Genomic DNA, 22,732 nt, shown 5'->3' with positions numbered 1-22,732 from the left:
AGGTAATTAATTTAGTGTAACAGACATACAATGATTAAATTTATATTGATCTACTTAAATATTGTGTGATATAATGATTTTAATTGGTTGACTAGGGCATGTGCCCCATTTATATATTCATTCCTAGAATTAAGAAATACATTGATCATTTTAGTTTCTATTAGAGTAAAGTGTAATTCAGTGATTCTGATTCAATTTATATTTGTATTTTTATGTTAATCATTTAAATTCTTTCACAATATAATGAATATGTCATCGGGAACTTTTCATTTATCACCTTGTGCACCAATTACAAAGTTTTTCAAAGATAAATCTGTTAAAGAGGTTCGTGAAAACACATCACATATTAATGCACATTTGATCAGTTTTAAAAGATGGTTACGTTCAATGCCACACCTTTCTTGTGCAGATGGTAAGTCACAATGGCGCTATTTTACTGTAATGATTTTTATCTAATTGAAGTACAGATAGCAGATATTAACTGTTTACCTTAAACGTTATTATAATCATTCAAGATAATTTAAGTATATTGAGCAGGTTGAATAGTTGAACAAGATTTCCAAATGAATGAAAATTTAATCAGAATTGTGTTTAGACTAAGAGTTCATCATGCTCAGTTTTTTAATTGTTGAATTTATGAGTCGATCTAAGCTAGATCATCATTGAAAATCTGGAAACACTGGACGGTCGTTTCGTCTTAGTATGAAACTCCTGAGCAGTGCTCATTCGCGATACCACACGCGGGAGTTTTTTCTATGTGAACGTCAATTGAAGTCCAACTTCAGTGTTCCCTCACTTTGTAATAATTACAATTACACTATACAATTGCAAGATGTATGTTTTAATGTTAAACAGTGTGAGATAGATTTTTAGCATTCTAATTTATAACAGTCTGTAATGGAAGATAAAATTTATAATTCACAAAAATGACTTAATCTTATCTTCTAAGACTTCACCAACAGTATAAACTGATTTTATTAGCCAATGAAAAATGTCGATCAAATGAAGAAATTGTAACAATTCCAATGTTTGAATTAGCCATGATGATGATGTCTGAAAATATAATGACAACGCTGTAATTAGATCATATAGTTCCAAGAATCCTACACTGTCAATAATGAAATATCATCCAAGACATCCATCTTGATAAATTAGTTATATTTTTTCTAGCTTGGAGATTGGGTAATAAAGATCGAAAGAATACAAATTACAATTAATATATTACAACATAGAATTCTTTCTCATTTCTACAGTGTGTCCTACGTCTTTTTTAGATAATAATAAAATGTAAAATGAATAAATTTGTAACTAGTGCGATCTTGAAAAAATGACAGAAAACCATCTCAAAGCTAATTAATAATAATCAAACCATAAATTATCATTTGGATGGTTCAGGATTAAAGTTGGGTTTCGTCATGGACTGCAATTAGTCAGTGTGGATCCTAGGGAGTTCGGGAAATTCATGAAATGTATTTGCGGTGATTGTGAAGAAAATCCGTTAAATGAAGCAGTACTTTTTTTTCAATTGGATTAAGGATTTCAGCGAAGATCATGAAGAATGTATGGATGATAAAAGACCAGAATGACTACTGACCTTCTGTGTTGATGAGAACATTAAATATGTACTGTGCATTGTGCTTTCTGACTGCTGATTTGATTTTTAGTTGGTCGCTAATGAATTGTATTGTTGCCTCACATGATGGTGTTAAGGGAATCTCTTGAAACGATCAAGCTAATCAAAAGTCTAATTTCTGAGAACGTTTGGTAATGTTTTGAAATTCAAAAAATACAGAGATAAGACAAGTGTAATCCAGAGGACGGGAAGTATTTTGGAAGACAGAAGATTGATTTGCCTTAAATTTCAGTACTATAAAGTTTCTATGACGTCATTTTATGGACTTATTTGAGTAATATATAAATATATTTCTATTTTGCTAATACATTTCGACTAATACATACATCAAGTACTGGAAGCTATTGAGAATTAAATCACAGAGTTATTACTGTTTTAATGGAATTAAGACAAAATTTGACTTTGTACTCGAATTCTGTAAATGTTTAAATAAAAACGTTTTCCAACTAAACTGTGAGTATGTATGCAATATTAATGGTCATTGTTCATTAGGAATTTATTTATCATAGGATATACTGGAAAGAATTAATGATAAATATGTACTTCGGGTACTTACGCTTGTTACTCCCAATGAAACATAGGCCGCCGACCAACATTCTCCAACCCACTCGGTCCTCTACCTTCCTTTCTAGTTCTATCTAATTGTTGTTCATTCTTCTCGTTTCTCGGCGTAATATGTTCTTTCATCTTCTCCTCCTTTGGCCTCAAGGATTCCAAGTTTGGGCTTGTCTTGTGGCGCAGTTGGGTGTTTTCCTCAGTGTATCCTATCCACATGTACTTAGAATAACTATATGACAAAAATGTTTTCACCGTTGAGGAAATTTAGACTTTCTGACTAGGGATAACGTTTCTTCATCCTTATTATCTTACGATTCTTCAGATTACTTTCTTTAGATTTTCAAAATCAATTTAGACTTGTATTTATTAATTTCTACTAAAAAAATTTATGTTGAGCAGTCAAGAAACTAAAAATAATCCCATGTTTTTTCAACAATTTCAATAATATAAAACTGATATATCTGATGAGACATTAATTCATTATTTGAATTAAAACAGGTAAGTACTGTATGTACAACCAATTTCATTAACAACATCAATTAATTATTACTACTATAATAATGAATGAACAATCAGATGGGGATAACCAATCTGTTACTTTATACAAAAATTACAGAATATCTTCGTAAACTATGAGAACCATACACTGATACTTTATTTGCAAATCTTCTATCATTTGTCTTTCACATTCTGTATGATTCTTCAAGTTCACAATTCCTTTCTATTTTTTTCCTTTTATTTTGTTAAACTCGACCTTCTTAACCTTCTACTTCCCGATTTTCTACTTCGGAATGGTGTTACATACTACTAATACCACATACTCATTACTTTAAAAGTAATAAGAAAAATCTATTTTTTCACATTTTGCATGTTTATAATAGATTTTAAAGCAATTATGAAAATGTCAAGCTGTTAACTTTAGCATGAGACATGAACGGAATCTAAACACCATTTTGAGATCCCATAATGCTTGTGCCATTGGACACTCTTTGATAAACACAGTGTTGAAGGTCAATTATCTTGGTGTTACCTTTTCCTTTGATCTCTCTTGGTCTTCTCACGTGTTACTGTTATCGTAGAAAGTTTTCCGTCTGACTTACTACATAAAGAAACTGCATGCTCTTGGGATTACTGGTCACTTACTCTTACGACTTGTCAACTCTTGCATATTACCTATTATTCTTTACCGTTCTCCATGATTCTTTACCGGGCCTTTGAGAAAAGTCTTTGCTGTATTGCGGAGAGTGCTGAAGGCAGTTAGCAAGGTGTGTGGTGAATCTTTCGAGGTCATAATTAATATGGTTGTGGATAAACATCTAAAGTCATGCAAACTCATGTCAGACGTTATCTTATCAGATACTAACCATCCCTTTCACTGATATCTTTCTCCTTGTATATCTTCTGGTAGAATGAGACGTAATTACGTTAAAATCCATGCACGCAAGCAAAAGTATAAAAGTTCTATAATACCTTACCAAGCAAATATACTCTGTGACGAACAAGTTGTTAGAGTCAACCTAGTCAATAACCTGCATTCTTAACATGTCTGTAATTTTGAAAGTTGTACAGTTTTTCAGATTATTTTTTAACCCTTTTTGCCTTCTTTTTTGTAAAAGAAACTTGCTGAGATACCTTGTGCTGAGATACCCTGTGCTGAGATTTCTATATTGTACCAAAATATTATATTGAATAAAACCATTAATAATAATAATAATAATAATAATAATAAAGATATTTAACTTATTTTTTAATTGAGATCATCGATCAGTGAGTGGTAGACCACCATTGAAAACCTAGAAACACTGGACGGTGGTTTTGTCCTTATATGGGACGCTGTAGTAGTGTGTATCTACAATCCCATAGGTGGGATTCGAACTCAGAACCTTCGGTCTCTCGTACAAAAGCTTAACACTCATTCATTCATGATCACAATAAAAAATGTAACAATCTTCACAACTTCACACTGATAATTTAATTGTTTTTCTAATAATAAATAATTAATTATTGAATTAATTAATGATACTAATCGCACAAAATTTATTGATTTTGATTGTATTTATAAAATTAAATATCGGTTAATTTTTAATTATTTAAATGATGGAACGTTTTGCAATCGATTAATTGATCAGTGAAAATGATTTGATTTTATTGACTTATTGGAAATAGAATTGATAGATGTATATTTTTAAAATTTAAATCATGCACTGGCACTAACTAGAACATTGTTACAAACTAGGAAGCAATAGAAGGAAGTTTCGTCTTAGTGTAACACTTATCACCAGTGTACATTTACGACCCCGAATCCGGGAATCGAACCAAGGACCTTTGGTTTTGTACGCAGACACTCGAAATTCAAACCACTGAGCCGGTATTCATTAGTATCAGTGTCTAACTTTAGTCAATTCATGATCTTGTGAAACACTCATCCATTACCTACGGTTGGTAATTACCTTACACTAGACATGGTTGAACTCCACGAGGCACAGCTTCTCACTAGAAATATGAGTTGCGTCTTGAAGACATTTCCTAGTGAACTTAATTACTTGCGCCTGTTACTCCTCGTGAAGGAGCATAAGCCAACCACCAGCATTCTCCATCCAACCCTGTCTTGAGCAATCCTTTCCAGCTCCTTCCAGTTGTAATTAATCCTTTTCATATCTGCTTCTCGTTCCCGACATAATGTGTTCGTTGGCTTTCCTTTTTTCCGCTTCCCTTCAGGATTCCAAGTTAGGGCTTGCCTAGTGATGCAGTTTCATGATTTGCGTAATGCATGTCCTATCCATTTCCATCGTCTTTTCCTAACTTCCTCATCACCTGGAAGCTGATTTGTTCTCTCCCACAGAAGGCTATTGCTGATGGTATCCGGCCAGTGGATGTTGAGTATCTTGAGTAGACAACTATTTATAAATACTTGTACCTTCTTGATAGTGGTTGTTGTGGTTCGCCATGTTCCAGCTCCGTACAGTAGAACTGCCTTGACGTTGGTTTTGAAGATTTTGACTTTGATTCTGGTTGACAGTTGTTTTGAGTTCCATATGTTCTTCAGGTGTAAGAATGAGGCCCACTCTTTGCCAATCCTCGCCTTTACGTCTGCATCTGAACCTCCTTGTTCATCGACGATGCTTCCCAGTTATGTGAAGTATTCTACATCTTCCAGAGTTTCGCCATCAAGTGTGGTTGGATTGGTGCTGTCCGCGTTGTATTTGAAGATCTTGGTGTTTCCTTTGTGTATGTTGAGGCCTAATGATGCATTGACTGCTGCGACACTGGCTGTCTTCATCTGCATTTGTTCATGTGTATGCGATAGGAGGGCTAGGTCATCTGCGAAGTCCAAATCGTTTAATTGATTCTGAGCTGTTCATTGTACGCCGTGTTTTTCCTCAAATGTCGAGGTCTTCATAATCCAGTCGACCACCAGAAGAAAGAGGAAGGGAGAGAGTAGACAACCCTGTCTGACACCGGTCCTTACTTGGAATGCGTCTGTCAGCTGTCCTTCATGCACGACTTTGCACTGTAGTCCGTCGTATGAGTTCCAGATGATGTTGACAATCTTCTAAGGAACTCCGTAATGTTTGCTTCTATGTACTCAGCTTGTGCCTAAATTTCCTCTGTCTGTGTTCGGCCGTTGCTAATTGCTGTCTTCTTGTTTTTCCTTTCTTTGGTCCTGTCTAGTATTTCTATGGAGATCCATTCCTTATGATGGTGCTTCTCTAGGCCCAGAACCTCTTGACACGTTGAAATCAATGCTTCTTTGATACCTTCCCAGTTGTCCTCCATAGTAGTTTCTTCTTCCTTCAGTAGATCCTGTAAGGCTTGGAACCTGTTGTTGAGAGCTATGTTGAATTCATTGAGTTTGTCAGTATCTCGAAGGAAGGCTGTATTGAACCTTTTTAGTGCTGTTTGTCCACTTGTCCAGTTCATTTTTAGCTTCAGTTTTAAATTGGCTACAACTAGGTGGTGATCTGAAGCTACGTCAGCACCTCTCCTGGTTCTCACATCTTCCATTGTCCTTCGGAATTTTTTGGTTGATGCAGATATGGTCTATCTGGTTCTCTGTAGTGTGGTCCGGTGAGATCCATGTAGCTTTGTGTATACGTTTGTGTGGAAATATTGTGCCTCCTATGACCAATTTGTTGAATGCACATAGATTTGCAAATCTTTCTCCATTTTCGTTTCTCTCTCCCAGTCCATGTCGTCCCATAATATCTTCATATCCGGTGTTGTCTATTCCGACTTTGGCATTTAGATCACCCATCAGAATGGTGAAGTCCTTTCTTGGGCACTTCTCTATGATTGACTGAAGCCGCTCGTAGAGTCGATCTTTAATGTCGTCGTTGCTATCATTGGTGGGTGCATAACATTGGATAATATTCATTGTGATCCCCTCCTTCTTTGTTTTGAATGATGCTATGATGATTCTGGATCCGTGAGATTCCCATCCCACAAGTGCATTTCGTGCTACTTTGGACAACATTAGAGCGACTCCCTGAGTGTGTGGATCACTTTCCTTTTCGTGATCGGAGTATAGCGGTATCTATCCCGTATTTAGCCTTTGTTGTCCAGCTTGGGTCCAGTGGGTTTCGCTGATTTTCAGTGCTGTCAAGTTGTATCTCCTCATTTCCGTTGCTATTTGACTGGTCTTCCCGGTTTCCCACATTGTTCGGACGTTCCATGTACCTATAATAATTGTTGCTGTGGTTGTTAGAAGGGATATCAGCCTCGTGGCTTCCGAAGGAATTCGGTTTTCACTATGAGACGTCATAATTCTTCTAAATGGTTTGAAGTATTTTTTCTGGTTAGCGTTTTTTTAGCGAGTTAGTTTTCTACGGGCTGGTGTCGCTAACACCATGCCCAACCCTCCTTCTTTACCTGGCCTTTGTACCGGCAGTAACTTTAGAAGAGCTACAGGCGGAGTTTTACTACCGAGCACGTATATGTTATTCATATTGAGAGATTTTTGGACATTGTAGGATTTTCATAATTTTAAATGACTAATTAATCTTATCTAGACTACTTTTGGAGGTATGGAAGCCAACTCAGTGGTCTAGAGGTTATGTGTTTGTGTACAAGACAGAAGGCCCTGGGTTCGATTCCCGGATGTGGTATTGTGGATGAGTACTGCTGAAGAGTTCAACTCTAGGGCGAAACGGCTATTCAGTCCCTCCAGGTTCTCAATATTGATCCAGCCAAGGTCATTTTGTAGTTTAAAATATGAGAATTCTGTGACCGTCACAAATCCCCTAGATTTACATCTGTTGGAATATATTTGATAATTTTGTTGTAAGTATCAGAAAAAAGGGAAAATCCTACGTCTTTTTATGACTTAAGTTTTCGTTTCATCACTGAATCTGATGCTTATACAGTATTAAAATCGCTATTATCAATTATCTGGCTTTTTTAAACATTTAAATAAAACTGAACCATAACTATAACATGATCTAAAATGTTTAGTAAGATCTAGGTTATTTAAATTTATGGATGAGGCAAATGAGAATAAATAAGTTTTAACATGAACTTGAAATGAACTTGCGCCTATTACTTCCAATGGAGCATAGACCGCTGACCAACATTCTCCAACCCAGTCTGTCTTAGGCCTTCGTTTCCAGTTCTATCCAACTTTTGTTCATTTTTCTCATTTCTGTCTCCATTTCTCGGCGTTATGTGTTCTTTGGTCGATACTGCTGCAAAGCACATGTCAAAAGAGAAAACAACGTTTAGGACTTGTATAAAGTGAGACAATTGAAATATATTCATTCATTGATATCATTATGAAAAGGGATTTTAATTATACCAATGCTGTTGTTTTTGACTGGATTTTAATTATTCTTTGTTGATATATGTGTATCTAGTGTGGATTGTCTCAATATGGCCATTTTGTACAAGTTTTTTATTGAATAGGTAGTTCTGTGAGTTGTAATGGTTTCAAGGACACACCAACATCAACACTAGGATGGATATACATTAGGCTGATTTCACTGTTAGTCATAAATCCATTTATTCTATACTGTTTAACATGATGAAATACTTAACGAAGTAGCTTAGTGACTAAGGCACTCGATGCCAATTAGTGAGTTGTAAGTTTATTCAGTTCGTCATCTCGTTCTGTTCAGCACTACTAAACATCATACAAACATTTTGACTCGAAGTTCATATTTGATGGTTATTATTATCATTTCTGTCGAAATAAATAAAATATCAGCTATGGATTTGTGCTAATGCATACTTCATACTTATGTAAAGTAATAAATTAACGATTAGAAAGCATTCTGGTTTTGAACTAACAGACCATATATTCAGTCTGTATCAATCATGTTGTATTGTTAACAAGTTTTACCTAACATGGGACATTAATTCAAGACTTGATGCTGGTTATCTGTCAATCAGATCTCATTCCAACATACTGCACATAATATCGAGTCATTTAGACTATTAGATACACTTTCAAATTGATCGGTAGAATTTTAATGGGTTCTATGTAGAGTTAGACAAACAATGACATTGGATAACATTCAGTCATCAAATGATGTTGTACGTCTTAGTGATTTTAAAGTAAATTTTATTTTTTAAAATATAAATGGGAATAACACTAATTAACCAAATCATAAGATAACTTACAATAGAGACTATATGAAGAATATATCATAAAATATTGTTTATATTTTGATGGAGTCGACCGAACCATTCAGGTCAGAGAACAAAACTCCATCAAAATCATCCACCTGAGCTACAAGTCTTCACCACCATTGTTTATATTTTCATTTTAAAGATATAATCGATATATTGTTGTTCTTTAGATGATCGAATATTCTTGCCATTTCTACGTCAAGCAAAATATAATCATTCAGAAGCTCAAATGCGTTTAGATAATTTTATTACATTGCGTACATCACCAGAAAGTCCTGTGGTTAATTGGTATGATCGTTCAACCATAACTAATACAATACTTGATGAATATTTAAACATGGGGTAAGTAATTGGTTGAGTAAATGTGGTTAATTAATTAGTTCATTAGCATTTAATTAATACTGTGGTGTGTGCTACTTATTTCGACATAAGTAGTATGTAACGCTAGTCAGGAATAGAATACCTGGCAGCAGAAGTTTGAGAAGATCGAGAAGGGAAGAATGGGGACAGAAGGCAATTGGTATGGGAATGCAGGACAATTAATGAACATTTTACAAATAAAGTATTTACTGTACGGTTCTCAGATTTTACTAAGATATTCTGTTATGTTTTATTAAAATACATTAGTTTGTCCCCACTTGTGTTCTCGTTCAATTCTGTTATTATCAGATGCGTCAATTCAGATAGATGGCATGCTCGGTTTTTTGGTGGAGTTTCGTCGAATGAGCTGGTTGGTTTAGTTGTTGAGCCTTCGTTCTTTTTGAACAACATCAGCGCAAACTTCAGGTAGAAGAAAAACCGAACATCATCTCTACCATTTCAATAGTATGCTCAACTAAATATACTAGTGAGGAGACTGAGAAATGACTAGAAAGATTTCATTGACAAGGCAAAATGATAAAATACAAACATCACAGGTATGAATATATATATATATATATATATATATATATATATATATATTTCTGAATCAGACTAGGTCATTAAGGCTGGGACCTTGACCAAGTGCAGAATCGATTGCTTCCCAAAAAGTGACTTGTTTATCTTTTCCCAATTACTAGTTGAAATTGAGATGGCATATGAGCACAAGCACATGATATGTCTAGATTTGTTCAACCTATTTGTTTCATAAATTGACTTTAGTTGATAAACTACTGGAAATGAGGGAACACTGAATTGTTTTTACTTAGGTCTGAATTTCTTATAAGTGTACAATGACTATCTCCAACCATGGATTCAAACTGAAGATGTTCATGCTATACTATGGACTTGTTCCATTTAAACTATTAAATTGTAATCGAGCGGTCAGTAATTTTTATTTTACTGTTGAACAGACGTAACATCATATTAAAATGTATATAATAAGATAGAAAATATTTTTACAACTGATCTATCACTGAGTAGCGACCAATATCATGTATCTGGATAGCTCAGTGGTCACGTTTCTGACAATGAAGCTGAGTAACACGAGATTGAATCTGGTAGAGATTATTAGTCCCCTCAAGATACAGGTACACTTTTGTGATAAGTGTTAAACAGCATAAAACTTAGGTCCAGAGTTTCCTGTTGACTACCTCCAACCACTATCTAACATGAAAGAAGATTATTCTTTGCAATAAATTCTCATCATGCTTTAATGGTATAATGTATTTTTTTGGATTTCGTTGATATCATAAACCGATTAAAGTAAGATCACGATTAAAATCCTGGAAGTACTGTGTTATATTCTCTGAGCTAGCTGGTTTAATTTCAAAGCTTTTATCGCTGTTCTGGACAACATCAGAGTTCGCTTCGCATAGAAGTGAGCTGTTTATTTAATCCTCAATTGCTAGATCATCCTGTTCCGATGACCTTATCTGTGATTGGTTTTTTTCAGATTTTCTTTGATTTCCTACTGAGATTTTTGTTTTGTTGACCTCCGGCCACGTGACTGACTGACGGAATAGCTAAGTTTAAGGGAAACACATTCGAAAAAATGAAATATAAGTTCACAATTTTTTCTTAAGAAAATGTAGGGTAGGGAGTATTTACATTAAGTAAATTAGATCATCTAATAAATTTATAAAAATTTGATCAAGCTAAGATCATAAATTGGACATGTCCTTTTCGATAATGGGGCTTCGATTTTACTTAATTTATGATTAGCTATTTACAGTATTAACTATACCGTTGCAGCATCACACACGCATTAGAAGTTGTTTATCAACCTAGAAATGTGCATTTTTCATAACTTTAATCAATGTAACTTGTTTCAAAAGAAACAAAATACAACTATATATTCAATTATGTTGCTATGATATGCAGTTGTTGAATCATTCAGTATTCAACAACTGCTTCTGTAAATTAAATCGAATAGATGAACAGAATGAAAAATTAATAATGATCATTATAAAATATTTCATGATTGTTGAACAAATGCTAACAGTAATTTAAATAAATAGAATGTAATTGTTGCTCAATGTTAATAAATATTTGGATAAAACATTTTAAAATGAAATAATATCTAGTATAAATAAGGTTAAGCGTTCGAGTGCGAGACTGATAGGTCCTGGATTCGAATCTTGTGGGGCGGGATCGTAGATGACTACTGCTGATAAGTCTCATTCTGGGATGAAACGACCGTCCAATGCTTTCAGGTTTTCCATGGTGATCTAGCTTCAACTGCCTCATGAATTCAACTGTCAATTTACTATAATATCCACAAAACCCCTGTTTGATTATAAACCATTTTTTTCATTATTTCAATGTTTTTTTATTATTCTGATCAGCTTTCATTGTCCAATTGGATTCCTTCATGATGGGACATTTTTATTTCTGATTCGAATTGGTAAGTTATTATAATCTTTTGCAGATAAACATATATATATATATATATATATATATATATATATATATATATATATATGGATAGATAGATAATATAAATGATCACAAATGGACATATAGACTTTTATAAACAATTTTAAATGGATCTAAACTTAGCACATTTGACTTAAATGATTGCTAAGTTAATTCTTATTTAAGTAGTATCACACACTGATATGGATTACTGTAAGTGATCAACATTCAGTCTTACATGAATAATAACTATGAACATGCGACAGAGTGATGGAAGAATAAATTTCTGGGTTTGAGTGCACATCCTGTTGAAAAAGTGCTATTGGTTTACTTGTATTAGTTGTTTGAATCTTTCCATTGACCTTTAGGACTGCAATAGATCAGTCTCTTTTTCAGTAGTGCAAAGTTTTGAAGTGGTGAGAAATCTTTGTTACTCAGGTGGATGATTTCGGTTTTGTTGCATTCTGTAGGTTAGATGATCTAAGTACGAGGCTCTTGTTTTCATTTTGAACAACATCAGCAGAAGCGATATTTCTGATTATTCGTTCTGATAACTATGTTTTCGACTGGTTATATTTACTGATTTATTGTCTTTATGGGTTCACTTTGTTCCCATTTTGGCTGTTTGAACAGTTGGTGTCTGACGATGGTGATTGTTTAACTTTTTCCACATCGATATATAAATTTGATCTATATCGATATGTCTATCAGTTGATTTTAATTTAATGATTCTAGAAATCTTCTTGATCAAGAATTTTAACATTTCCTTAATCAAGTTTGTGACTGTATACATCAATATGTTTAATGAATAACTAACCTAGTAAAAAAATTAGTTCATACCATTCATCCGAAATAATTGTTTTTGGCATTTTTAAAATGATCTTAATCAATCCATACCTTTTCATCTTTATCCATTATCTCTGTCCTGAATTTGAAACATATGTATTACTAAATGGTCCCTTTATCCGGGAAGCTGCATGTGGTAAGAGATCGTATTTGAATAATAAATTCTTTTTATTATCAGAATGAGGATTTGTGGAGATTGAATTAATGTTATGAGTTGAATTAATGAGTTGATCTGAGCTGGACTACTTTTAAAAACCTGGGAGCACTGGACGACCATTTCGCTCTAGTATGGGACTCCTCAACAGTGCGCATCCACGATCCCATGTTCGCGCACGAAACTGAAGATCCTGGGTTTGCATCCTGCATGCGGCATCGTGGATGCACACTACTCAGAAGTCCCATAATAGGACGAGACGGTCGTTTAGTGATTCCGGGTTTTTAATAGTGGTCTAGGTTAAATCGACTCATGAATTCAACTCTTAAAATAATGTTTTTACTCCAAACGATACAATATTTAATTCTTAGTTAATTTGACATTTTCAGAGTATGCATTAATTATTTTGTTTTTAGGTTGCTGGAACAATAATCGTGTATCTACCGAGAGTGTACTCAAATTACTCATGATTCAGTTAGATCGTATCTTGGAAGATCCAAGAGTTCAAATTTGTGGTCTGCGAGTATTTATTGATTTCACCGGTGTCTCACCTTCTCTATTGGATACAATTAATCCGAAAAAGACCATTAAAGATTTAAGTAAAGTATTACAGGTAAGCTTTTATATGTACATACATACATTTTTTCGGTCCAGTAGAAACATTGTTAAATAATTTTGTTTTCATATTAACTGACTAATATAATGTCAAAATATTTAATTTCATAATAAACAACATTGTACGTACACAATTCAAATGACAATCGCGTAAAGGTAGGCGAATGCATAATGAAAGGATCGATCAGCGTCTTGATAGCGATTTCAAGGTTACAACCCGTCTTTGAACTGAAAATGCTTACCGTTGACAAAGCGATATTGTGTGATTTTGATGAAAGCGTGATTGTACAATACTTTCAAACTGTAAGTTTGTTGCGAAGAAAAATGAAGTATGACTGGAGTTTGCAAATTAATAAAGATGTTTTCGAAATAAAGCATGAGGGTTGTTTTTAAATGCAATTGTTGCTACAGAAAATGTTCATTAGAACAAATTACATCAAGGCTGATTTTAACATAAATGGTGTTACTGGTAATATAATGACTGTTGTGCCAGCTTTGATGAATTTAACTAAAGTGACTGCAATCTATTGGTATCAGTATATATCGAGAAATATTCTTAGAAATATTGTTTAGTTATATTGGGAAAAGTTGTTGAGACAAGCGAGACAATAATCACAAAACCTAAATGTAGCAAGGGACGGAGTGTGAAGGAGGATCGGGTAAGTGTCTGTAAGTTTCTGGAACATGGGATGGAATACTATTTAAAAGTCACTTCAAAAAGTGAAAATCCAAATAATAATTACTGGTATGGAGAGCCAATCAGAGGTAGCCTAATGAGAAAGTCAACCGATGGCAATCAGAAGTGACCTAAAAGACGAGTGCATTTCATTGGCTAAGAAATAGATTAATTTCTTAAGGATTAGAGTGATATATATATATATATATATATATATATATATATATATATATATATATATATATATATATATATGCCTTCCATGAACATCGCACTATAGAGAATTCTAAATTATCAGATGAAAATAAGCAAATAAAGTGAAAGTTAGAGCTTGAAATGAAAATCTCAGTGTAAATTATGCTCATACGTGCTACGCTCACCCCCTAGATGAACGGGAAAATTACCCGAAAATAATTTCTACCCTACACATACTGAACAATCAAAAAAGAGGATGTGGAATAAATTCACAGACATGCATCCAATCTCCGTGGTTAGTTTTACAAACGAATTAAAATTTTGAAATTACTTTTAAAAAAAAGTTAACCTTAATTGTAACTAATTATTTTCCGTTAGGAAGCTTATCCATTTCGTATGAAAGGAATAATCTATTATAATGAACCGCCAATTATGGAAGTTTTGTTTAAATTACTAGCACTGTGGTTGAGACCAAAAGTTAGAGAACGGGTAGGTTTTTTAAAATATTTTTGGTATTCATATAAAATGAACAGAGAAGGTGGAATGTAGCTGGCAGTTGAATCGAGGACTCGCTTTTCATTTCATTTAGGACTCCTTAGTAGGATGTATCGCTTCACTTCTGAGTTGATTTTCACTCCGGGATTAGAACATAGTAACGCTAGCTTGAAACTTCAACGCGTTTTCCATTTAGCTACTCACTTGTGCACCTAGTATGAATTTCAATTTAATTCGTGATGTTCTGGATTATATAGAGTGTGTTTGTAGCATTAATTTAGATGGGAGTGTGTTGATGTGCATTAGTACTGTTAGGTTACAGTCAAATTAAACTTTACATATCAGATTTCATTTTCCGAAATTTACAGCCACTTTTTATCCTGACTTGACGTTTACTAACTTTTTTATATGAACAGATAAGAAATCGTTTATGTCGAAGGCCACAAATCAAGGAATATAATGTTAACTCGTAAACAGATTTACTTAACAAAAATATTTTTTAACAGTTAGTAACAATTACTGTGAATAAATGTAGTTGAGTTTCAAGCCTGTATTATGGTATGCCGAATCGTTTTAGTCCTTATCACAAGTATCTTAACTGCTATTCCTATTAACCATGAGAGATTACAAGACTAAGAAAGGGTAGAGAGGTTTAATGACAAAACCAAATAAAAGTATGTGCGACTTTTAGGAATTTCCATCACATACACACACTCTCTCTCACTAATACAAATAAGGCTATGTAGGTTGTGACCTTGGTAAGATGAATAACTTATTTACTTATAATAGTCCGTCCCTTTCTACATTTTTTCATTTAGACTCTACCATGCTAGACAAATCAATTGGAAGACGATAAGTTTAGAAGCATAAAACTCATAGTCCAAAGATAAAGCCGTATTATCGTCAGGACAATAAGATTATTTTTTTTAGACAATCGGCATCTGGGGTGATGCTGCCTTTCTATAACGGAGGGATTTATAAATGACTAGGCCTAAAAGTAACACACCTTAATCTACCCTACAGATTTCCGCCTCATATAATAAAGTCTATAAGATATATAACTAATTCATAACGACTACTAGCAAAAATGTCATTTATGACCAGTCCTTGAGTTTTATGATCACGCTATCAAAATCAATTGTAACTCAGTTTCATTTACAAGTATCACAAAAAGAAATATTCTTTGATAGTTTGGTCAACCCGAAAACAACCTATACATTTATGATAGTATTTGAGAACATTTTGTTCATTTAGTTTCATTTCACAGATGATAATGAAAACTAAATCCAAATGAACTAACTTTCATAATTAATTATGTATTCTGTAAACTAGATCGTTTAATTATAAAGTTTACATTATCATTCAAAAAGGCATTCACATTTATGACACTGAAAGCTTCACAATGAAACCATGTACAGTAAACAATGAGTTTACTTTTAAAATGTCAACAAATAGAAAATAAGAAATACAGGATTGATTATTAATTGAAAGTCAATTCTTGTTGCTACATTAAAAATAAGACATTTTCTGTTTGTTTTACTTTGAAAATTATAATAATGTCAGTGTGACTTTCTGTATGTTTAAAAGAAAACACTGACACCTTTTAATTAAACAATAATGAAACAATTGAAGTTTATAATGTTGGTACTGGATTATAAAAAGAAAAAAGAAAAGGCTTTTTCTTGTGAGATGAATAAATTATACAACTTTCATGTTACCTATAAATACAAGAGTAGTATTTATTTGATTATTTACTAAAACATTATTGGTCACTTTAACTTAGTTCAATGATTTCTAATCTAGTTGCTAATAAACCATTTCGAAAGAGAATAAGTCAGCTTTTACTTACTTTACTTACGCCTGTTACTCCTAATGGAACATAGGCCGCCGACCAGCATTCGCCAACCCACTCTGTCCTGGGCCTTCTTTTCTAATTCCACCCAATTCTTGTTCATTTTTCTCATGTCTATCTCCATTTCCCGACGTAATGTGTTCTTTGGTCTTCCTCTTTTCCTTTGACATTGAGGATTCCAAGTGAGGGCTTGCCTTGTGACGCAGTTGTGTTCTTTCCTTAATGTGTGTCCTATCCACTTCCAGCGCTTCTTCCTGATTTCTTCCTCCACTGGGATCTAATTTTTTCTCTCCCACAGTACGCTGTTGCTAATAGTGTCTGGCCAACGGATCCAAAGTATTTTGCGTAGACAACTGTTAATAAACACTTGTATTTTCTGGATGATGGCTTTCGTAGTTCTCCAGGTTTCCGCCCCATACAGTAGAACTGTCTTGACATTTGTATTGAAAATCCTGCCCTTGGTGTTGGTTGACAGTTGCTTCGAGTTCCAAATGTTCTTCAATTGTAAATACGTTGCTCTTGCTTTACCGATCCGCGCTTTCACATCCGCATCAGTTCCACCATGTTCATCAATGATGCTGCCCAAATATGTGAAGGTTTTTACATCTTCCAAATCTTCTCCGTCAATTGTGATTGGATTGGTGCATGCTGTGTTGTATCGGAGAATCTTGCTTTTCCCAGGCGGAGTCGAATAAGTCAGCTACGTATATTTATTCAATAATTTCCAAAGTATCTTATTAATAGTGATAATTATTTTGAATTTCATGAACTCGACAGAGTAGTCCAGTCCAGGCTATTGTTGGAAGTGAGTTGGTAAGAGAGAGAAAGAGAGAGAGAGCGGTGATCGTTGATAATCACTACAAATTCGATTTGATGGTTGTGGTACAATATATATTGATACTCATGTTAATTACTTATTCATAATCGTCATCACATGACTATGTATCGACTATTTTATTGACTAACTAGCTGGATCTATAATGACGTATCTTCTCAAATGTTCTACTTTCAAGTATCAAATTTCATATGATTCAGAGACATTTCTACATTGTTTTTAATCAAACCTTAAATTTAAAACTTATAGTTATTCAATATGTTGTTGAATTACTTATGCATGACCATGAATGAGAAAGTATCGAGTGTGTGCATTTATTTGCATCAACTTTATCCAATATGACTTATTATTATTATTGTTGAAACCATCCGCTCTTGTAGATGACATCGATGCTATTGTTTTGTTCATCACTATCGCATATTATAATTGATGTGATACAATTGTATGACATTGTTTGTTAATACCAGAAGTTTATTGAAATCTTGGAAATGATCACTATTTCAAAATAGTTTTAGTTTATTTGAGAATAGTTTCATGATTATAGAATGAGGTAATCAATAAATTTGTCAGTGTTATGATTCTGATAAACGGTTATGATTGCGTGAAAAATAACAAATTACTGTCATTAGTTGATTTTGTCACTTAAATATCACTGCATATGTCACTAAATGTATGTTGTTTACTTGATGTAGTACAGTTTTTCTATCCCAATGTAGTGGACGCTATTCACAAGATCTCTTGTAAATAGTATATAGCGGAACGTGGCTTCGAAGTTGTCACAGTCGTCAGGTGGAATGGAGAGTTTCAGTACATCGAAAGCATGGCGTAGGGAAAACACTTGATGGTCAGACAAGACAGTTTAGTTTTCAGAACACATAGCGAGATGTAAATGGATGATCGAAGGTTATATATACGTATTATCTAAATACTACTGTAATTTCTCCTAACCGTTGGTCATTGTCCTATTATATACCGGCCGAAAAATGTTTACGGATATGAAGGAATAAATTAGTTGTGAAATGAGGAATTATTTCAACGCGAAAAATAGATTCAATTACTCTGATATTCATGGATCATATTCGTACTGATCAGTATTAAGATACTTGACTTGACATCACTCGTTACTAAATAATCAACAGCTAATTATATAAACACAATTTGTAGATATTTTAAGATTAAAACGTTACAATCCAAAAGTGTAGCTGAATTATATACTTGCTCCTTCTTGAGAACCACCCATTTTCTGGTATTCCGTTGGAGATCAACTTTAAAAGCCGTTGCCCTCCTTCATACTCGTCAAGATATTTTCTTCTTTAAAACTTGGAAATTAATCTGGTTTCAGTTTTTTTGTTTATTAGGAGTTCTATCACATGTACAGTGAACTATTTTGTTTTAAAATCACACAGATATTACTTATAATACTTCTTTTCGTAAGTTGAGCACATGATCGGAACATACGTGTTTATTCAGTTTCATTAATCCTTGATTTGATGATCAAGACATGAAAAAAAGTCTTGTTATTCTACTTCTTTCGTCTTGTTAATCAAACATAATTTAAAATGGTATTGACACATTTCCAAGTGTTATTTCTAATGTTATTCTTTTTGAAAGATGATGAATGCTTAAATCATAGCGTTATAATTAGTTAAATTGTAGGTAATAAATAACGGGCAAAGAGGAACAGACCAATGGTTGTATTCAGGCTGCATGACAAGAGGTAATGAGTTATTCATTTGAGAAAGGTCAGCGTTCATATGTTGCTATCATTATTGTCACTTATAGGTATTCTTCAGCCGAGAATATTTTTGTTAGGCTTTTCGAAATAACGCTTTCCATGGAGGCTTAGTTTACTCAACGTAACTGGTTCGTAAAAGATTAAGAATTCGGAAGCGATTGGATCGGATAGCAGAGCATAACAAACTATAAATTATTCTATGGTAGATTCTACTATAAATTTAGCTACTGACATTGTGGTTGACATAAATGTTCGCTTGTATGTACGTGTACAGAAGCTTTAAAATAAAGATATATTATTAGGTTTAAACTCGATCAACTCCCTGTGTGTTCCAAGTTTTTTGATGAGAAAAAAGAAATCTTAAAAAATAATCACAGAAAGTTATGGAAGATGGTCGCACACTACTGTGGACGAATCAAAGTTAAATCTGCGGGTCCTCGTTTCAATCCTCGATGGGGTCAAGGAGCACACAGATTCAGTTTCGCACTAGCATAAAGTAATTGTTCAGTACGTCCTGGTTTCAAATGGTTTACATAAGGAAGACTAGAAAGGTAAGCTTAATGGAATTAAATAACTTCGTAACATGTGATCCAGGCTAATACTAATATTGCACACAGCATTAACATTTCCTGACTAGTACCAACGATTCACGTGTTGATATTTAGTCAATGTTTACTACATTGGAATCCTCATTTATTGACATTGATGAACAATTAACTCACAACCGGATATGATTTTCTCATTTTTGTCACATAATTACTCACTTGTTGCAGAAATCGACAGAATCGCATACAAATGGTTATCAGGCTCTTGACTTAAAACAAGTTTTTTTTTCTTTTCTTTCTTTTCCAACAGTTTATAAGAGTAAAAGGTAATATAAAGAAAGCCTATGAAAAAGTACCCGGTCTTGAAAGTGTACTGCCTAGAGAATATGGTGGTCATAATAGAAGTATTAAAGACATTTTAAGTGAGTTAGTTAATAGGAAAAATGAATAAATTACTATAATTATGATTATTATTATTGCATATATCTGATAAACTTAGTGTTGGAGGAGTTGATTTTCTGGTCGATTTTTGGGCTCCTGGAACCGTTGTCACTTGCGTTCTGAACGAAATCAAACAAGTGGAAATATATGGAAGAGACTTTATTCTCAATGCTAACTCATGAACTAAGAAGAAAGGTATTTATTAAGCGATTACAAGTGACCTTTGGAAAAATATGAAAATATGTATGGATCTCATACAACCTACCTTTAATTTACATGATATATGAAGGTACCATCGAGATGAGTATTACATCATCCTTCGAAGATGACTAATTGTTTAACTGATTGAATCAATATGAAGTTATGCATTGTAATCATGGAACATTATTAGTTAATAATAATATATATGTGATTTTAAAGTGGTAAGCTATTACATTTTATCCCAATGTATAGGAAAAAATATATCTAATGAAGTTAACTTATTCATAGTTCGCAACTGGTTGAAGAATTATTAAGAACTTGTAACATCGTCTCGGATTAGGAAAACAGTGAACGTAATGAAATAATTACAAGGCATAACTCAAGACATTGGTGTTTCATATTGAACACGTTAAAATTAGGAAATTAATTTGGAATCGATTATTCAATTTAGTAGAAATCTTAACATCGATACGACATTGACAAAGTAATTAGATAGGTGATAAGGGCATATTTACACATTTTGATACTTGCAAAATGATAAGGTAGAAGTAAATTCAAGGTTCTTAATTCGTATGCAACAACTATTAACGGGATCCTGCCAGGTTATGTTGATAGGAGCCTTGCACTTACTTGAAATGTTGACTACTCTGAGCTGGGTGGTTCAATTGAGGAAATTTAGTTTTCCTTTTTGAAAAATTTTTAGTGCCTACTTCAATTAATCTACCATCATTAGATCAGTCTTCCATAATGACAATGTTCTCGACCGGTTGTCTTTATAGGTTTTATCAACCTCATTCATCCTACAGGTGTTTTTCCCAGTGATTATGTGATATATAGAATTTTTCCTTTTAAATTGATATATTAAATCTATTAATAATGTGTCTGTTGATTGCAGACTATCTTCAATGACAAGCTCCTAATAATTCTCGGAACTTCGTAAAATCCAGACCCTACTTACGGACTTTTTTGTTTCACTTTATACTACTAACTAGGATTAAGTAGCACGAAAAGTTGTGACAATAAATTCCAGCTGGAGCGTTTGTTACAACTCTTGTTAGTGGTTAAATTTCTGTCATTGCCCGAACAAGCTAACCAATCTTACTGAATCTCCAAACATTTCATTTATGACCTGTTCATATTCTTCTCTGATGAAATCATACAATCTGTTCGTTTTGGTAAACATATACATACTTCCATTTGACTGTGGTTCTAATTATGACTAGGACAAAGATGATTGATTTACAAGCTCCCTACTTTAAATATATGATTAATTATAATAATGGAATATTGAAGTAACGTAAAAATCAGTCTACGTATTTCTTAATGCATAATGATGAATGTACTTAATGATCATAGTTTATACAAAAGGCTTGTCTTGAAGACCTGTTGAAAATCAAGTACTCGACAGTTTTTTCCCGATTATGGGACTCTTCAGTAATGTACAAAGTGGTTGTGCAATATCACTAATTGATTGAAGTTAGAAATGCAAATCATATCAACACAATAGTCCAAATATTAAGTGTTTACCGGGAAACCTTAGAGTTTTGGCTTTCATACTAGGTGGAATAATGGATGTGCACTGTAAAGAATTTTATACTAAAACGACACAACTGTCCAGCACTTTCTGGTTTACATTATTTATATAACTGAGGTCAGTCCGTGATATAAAATATGGAAGTATGAACTCTCCATAGATTTTCCATATTAAACGATCATCAATATGAACTTCTCAATACTACTTAATGTATCATAGGTGATTTGTACCAACTAAATAACTCATTCAGTATTAAACAATTATGTAATAACCTCCAAGAATAATTGAGTTGCAACACAAACAATTTATGTTTGTAATATCAGTTTTGCTCTATTTAATCCGGAGTTAGTCATCTTGGTAATACTATTACGCAATCGAAAGTTATTTCAAGGAAAGCATACAAGCATGTGTAGAGGAACAACTTTTTTCGCTAAAAACTATAATGCTCATGTTTATCAAATTTTATCTATTATTTCCCTCCTTTTCATACATATGTATCTGACAAACAGAAGAACAAAACGCTGATTTCAAAGAATACTTTTTAAAAAATGAAATATTATGGAGAGGTATGGCAGTCAATGAAAGAAAACGACCAGAATCATCGAAACGATTAATAGGTGAATATAAAGAAGCTGATGATAGATCAATGGGTACAACTGGAACATTTATTCCATTACCCGTGAATGACTAATTTCTGAATTCATGTCGGATTACATTTAGACGATATATTTTTTCTTTAATATCGAAACCAACAACAGTCAAAATAGATGTAAATTTGTACAATTTAATAAAATGAAAGCAATTAGTGATTACTTATTATTATTATTATTATGGTGAAATAGAAAGTACAAAAGTTTCGATTTTTTTCTTTCGTACGATTTAATGTAAATGTATATCTTCAAAAGATACACTGATATACAATGCAATCAATTTAATTGATTAGATGAAGATTAAC

General features: G+C 33.3%; 1 protein-coding gene across 2 annotated transcripts; it reads left to right on the top strand.

The window, feature by feature from the left end:
* The first annotated feature begins 135 nt into the window (after nucleotides 1-135).
* Nucleotides 136-22,634, top strand: MS3_00007335 (uncharacterized protein). 2 transcript variants are annotated; one of them, XM_051215598.1, is made up of 7 exons: nucleotides 136-412; nucleotides 8,986-9,157; nucleotides 11,584-11,642; nucleotides 13,070-13,266; nucleotides 14,518-14,628; nucleotides 19,912-20,023; nucleotides 22,287-22,634. In XM_051215598.1, the coding sequence occupies exons 1-7, from the start codon at nucleotides 244-246 to the stop codon at nucleotides 22,466-22,468; spliced, it is 1,002 nt and encodes a 333-aa protein (XP_051066128.1). In that variant the 5' UTR covers nucleotides 136-243; the 3' UTR covers nucleotides 22,469-22,634. The 2 variants fall into 2 exon arrangements, with proteins under 2 accessions (XP_051066128.1, XP_051066127.1); XM_051215597.1 differs by having other exon boundaries at nucleotides 14,518-20,023.
* The last annotated feature ends 98 nt before the right edge of the window (nucleotides 22,635-22,732 follow it).

This window comes from Schistosoma haematobium, chromosome 4 (genome assembly GCF_000699445.3).
Source record: "Schistosoma haematobium chromosome 4, whole genome shotgun sequence".
In the NCBI taxonomy this organism is placed as follows: Eukaryota; Metazoa; Platyhelminthes; class Trematoda; order Strigeidida; family Schistosomatidae; genus Schistosoma; species Schistosoma haematobium.
This window is presented reverse-complemented; position numbering and strand designations above follow the sequence as displayed.

Bases quoted from the DNA above. Each gene is read 5' to 3' on its own strand.
- MS3_00007335 (XM_051215598.1), top strand. From the start codon at position 244: ATGAATATGTCATCGGGAACTTTTCATTTATCACCTTGTGCACCAATT. The intron at 14,629-19,911 runs GTAGGTTTTTTA...CTTTTCCAACAG, and splicing joins GACCAAAAGTTAGAGAACGG to TTTATAAGAGTAAAAGGTAA. The intron at 20,024-22,286 runs GTGAGTTAGTTA...TCTGACAAACAG, and splicing joins AAGTATTAAAGACATTTTAA to AAGAACAAAACGCTGATTTC.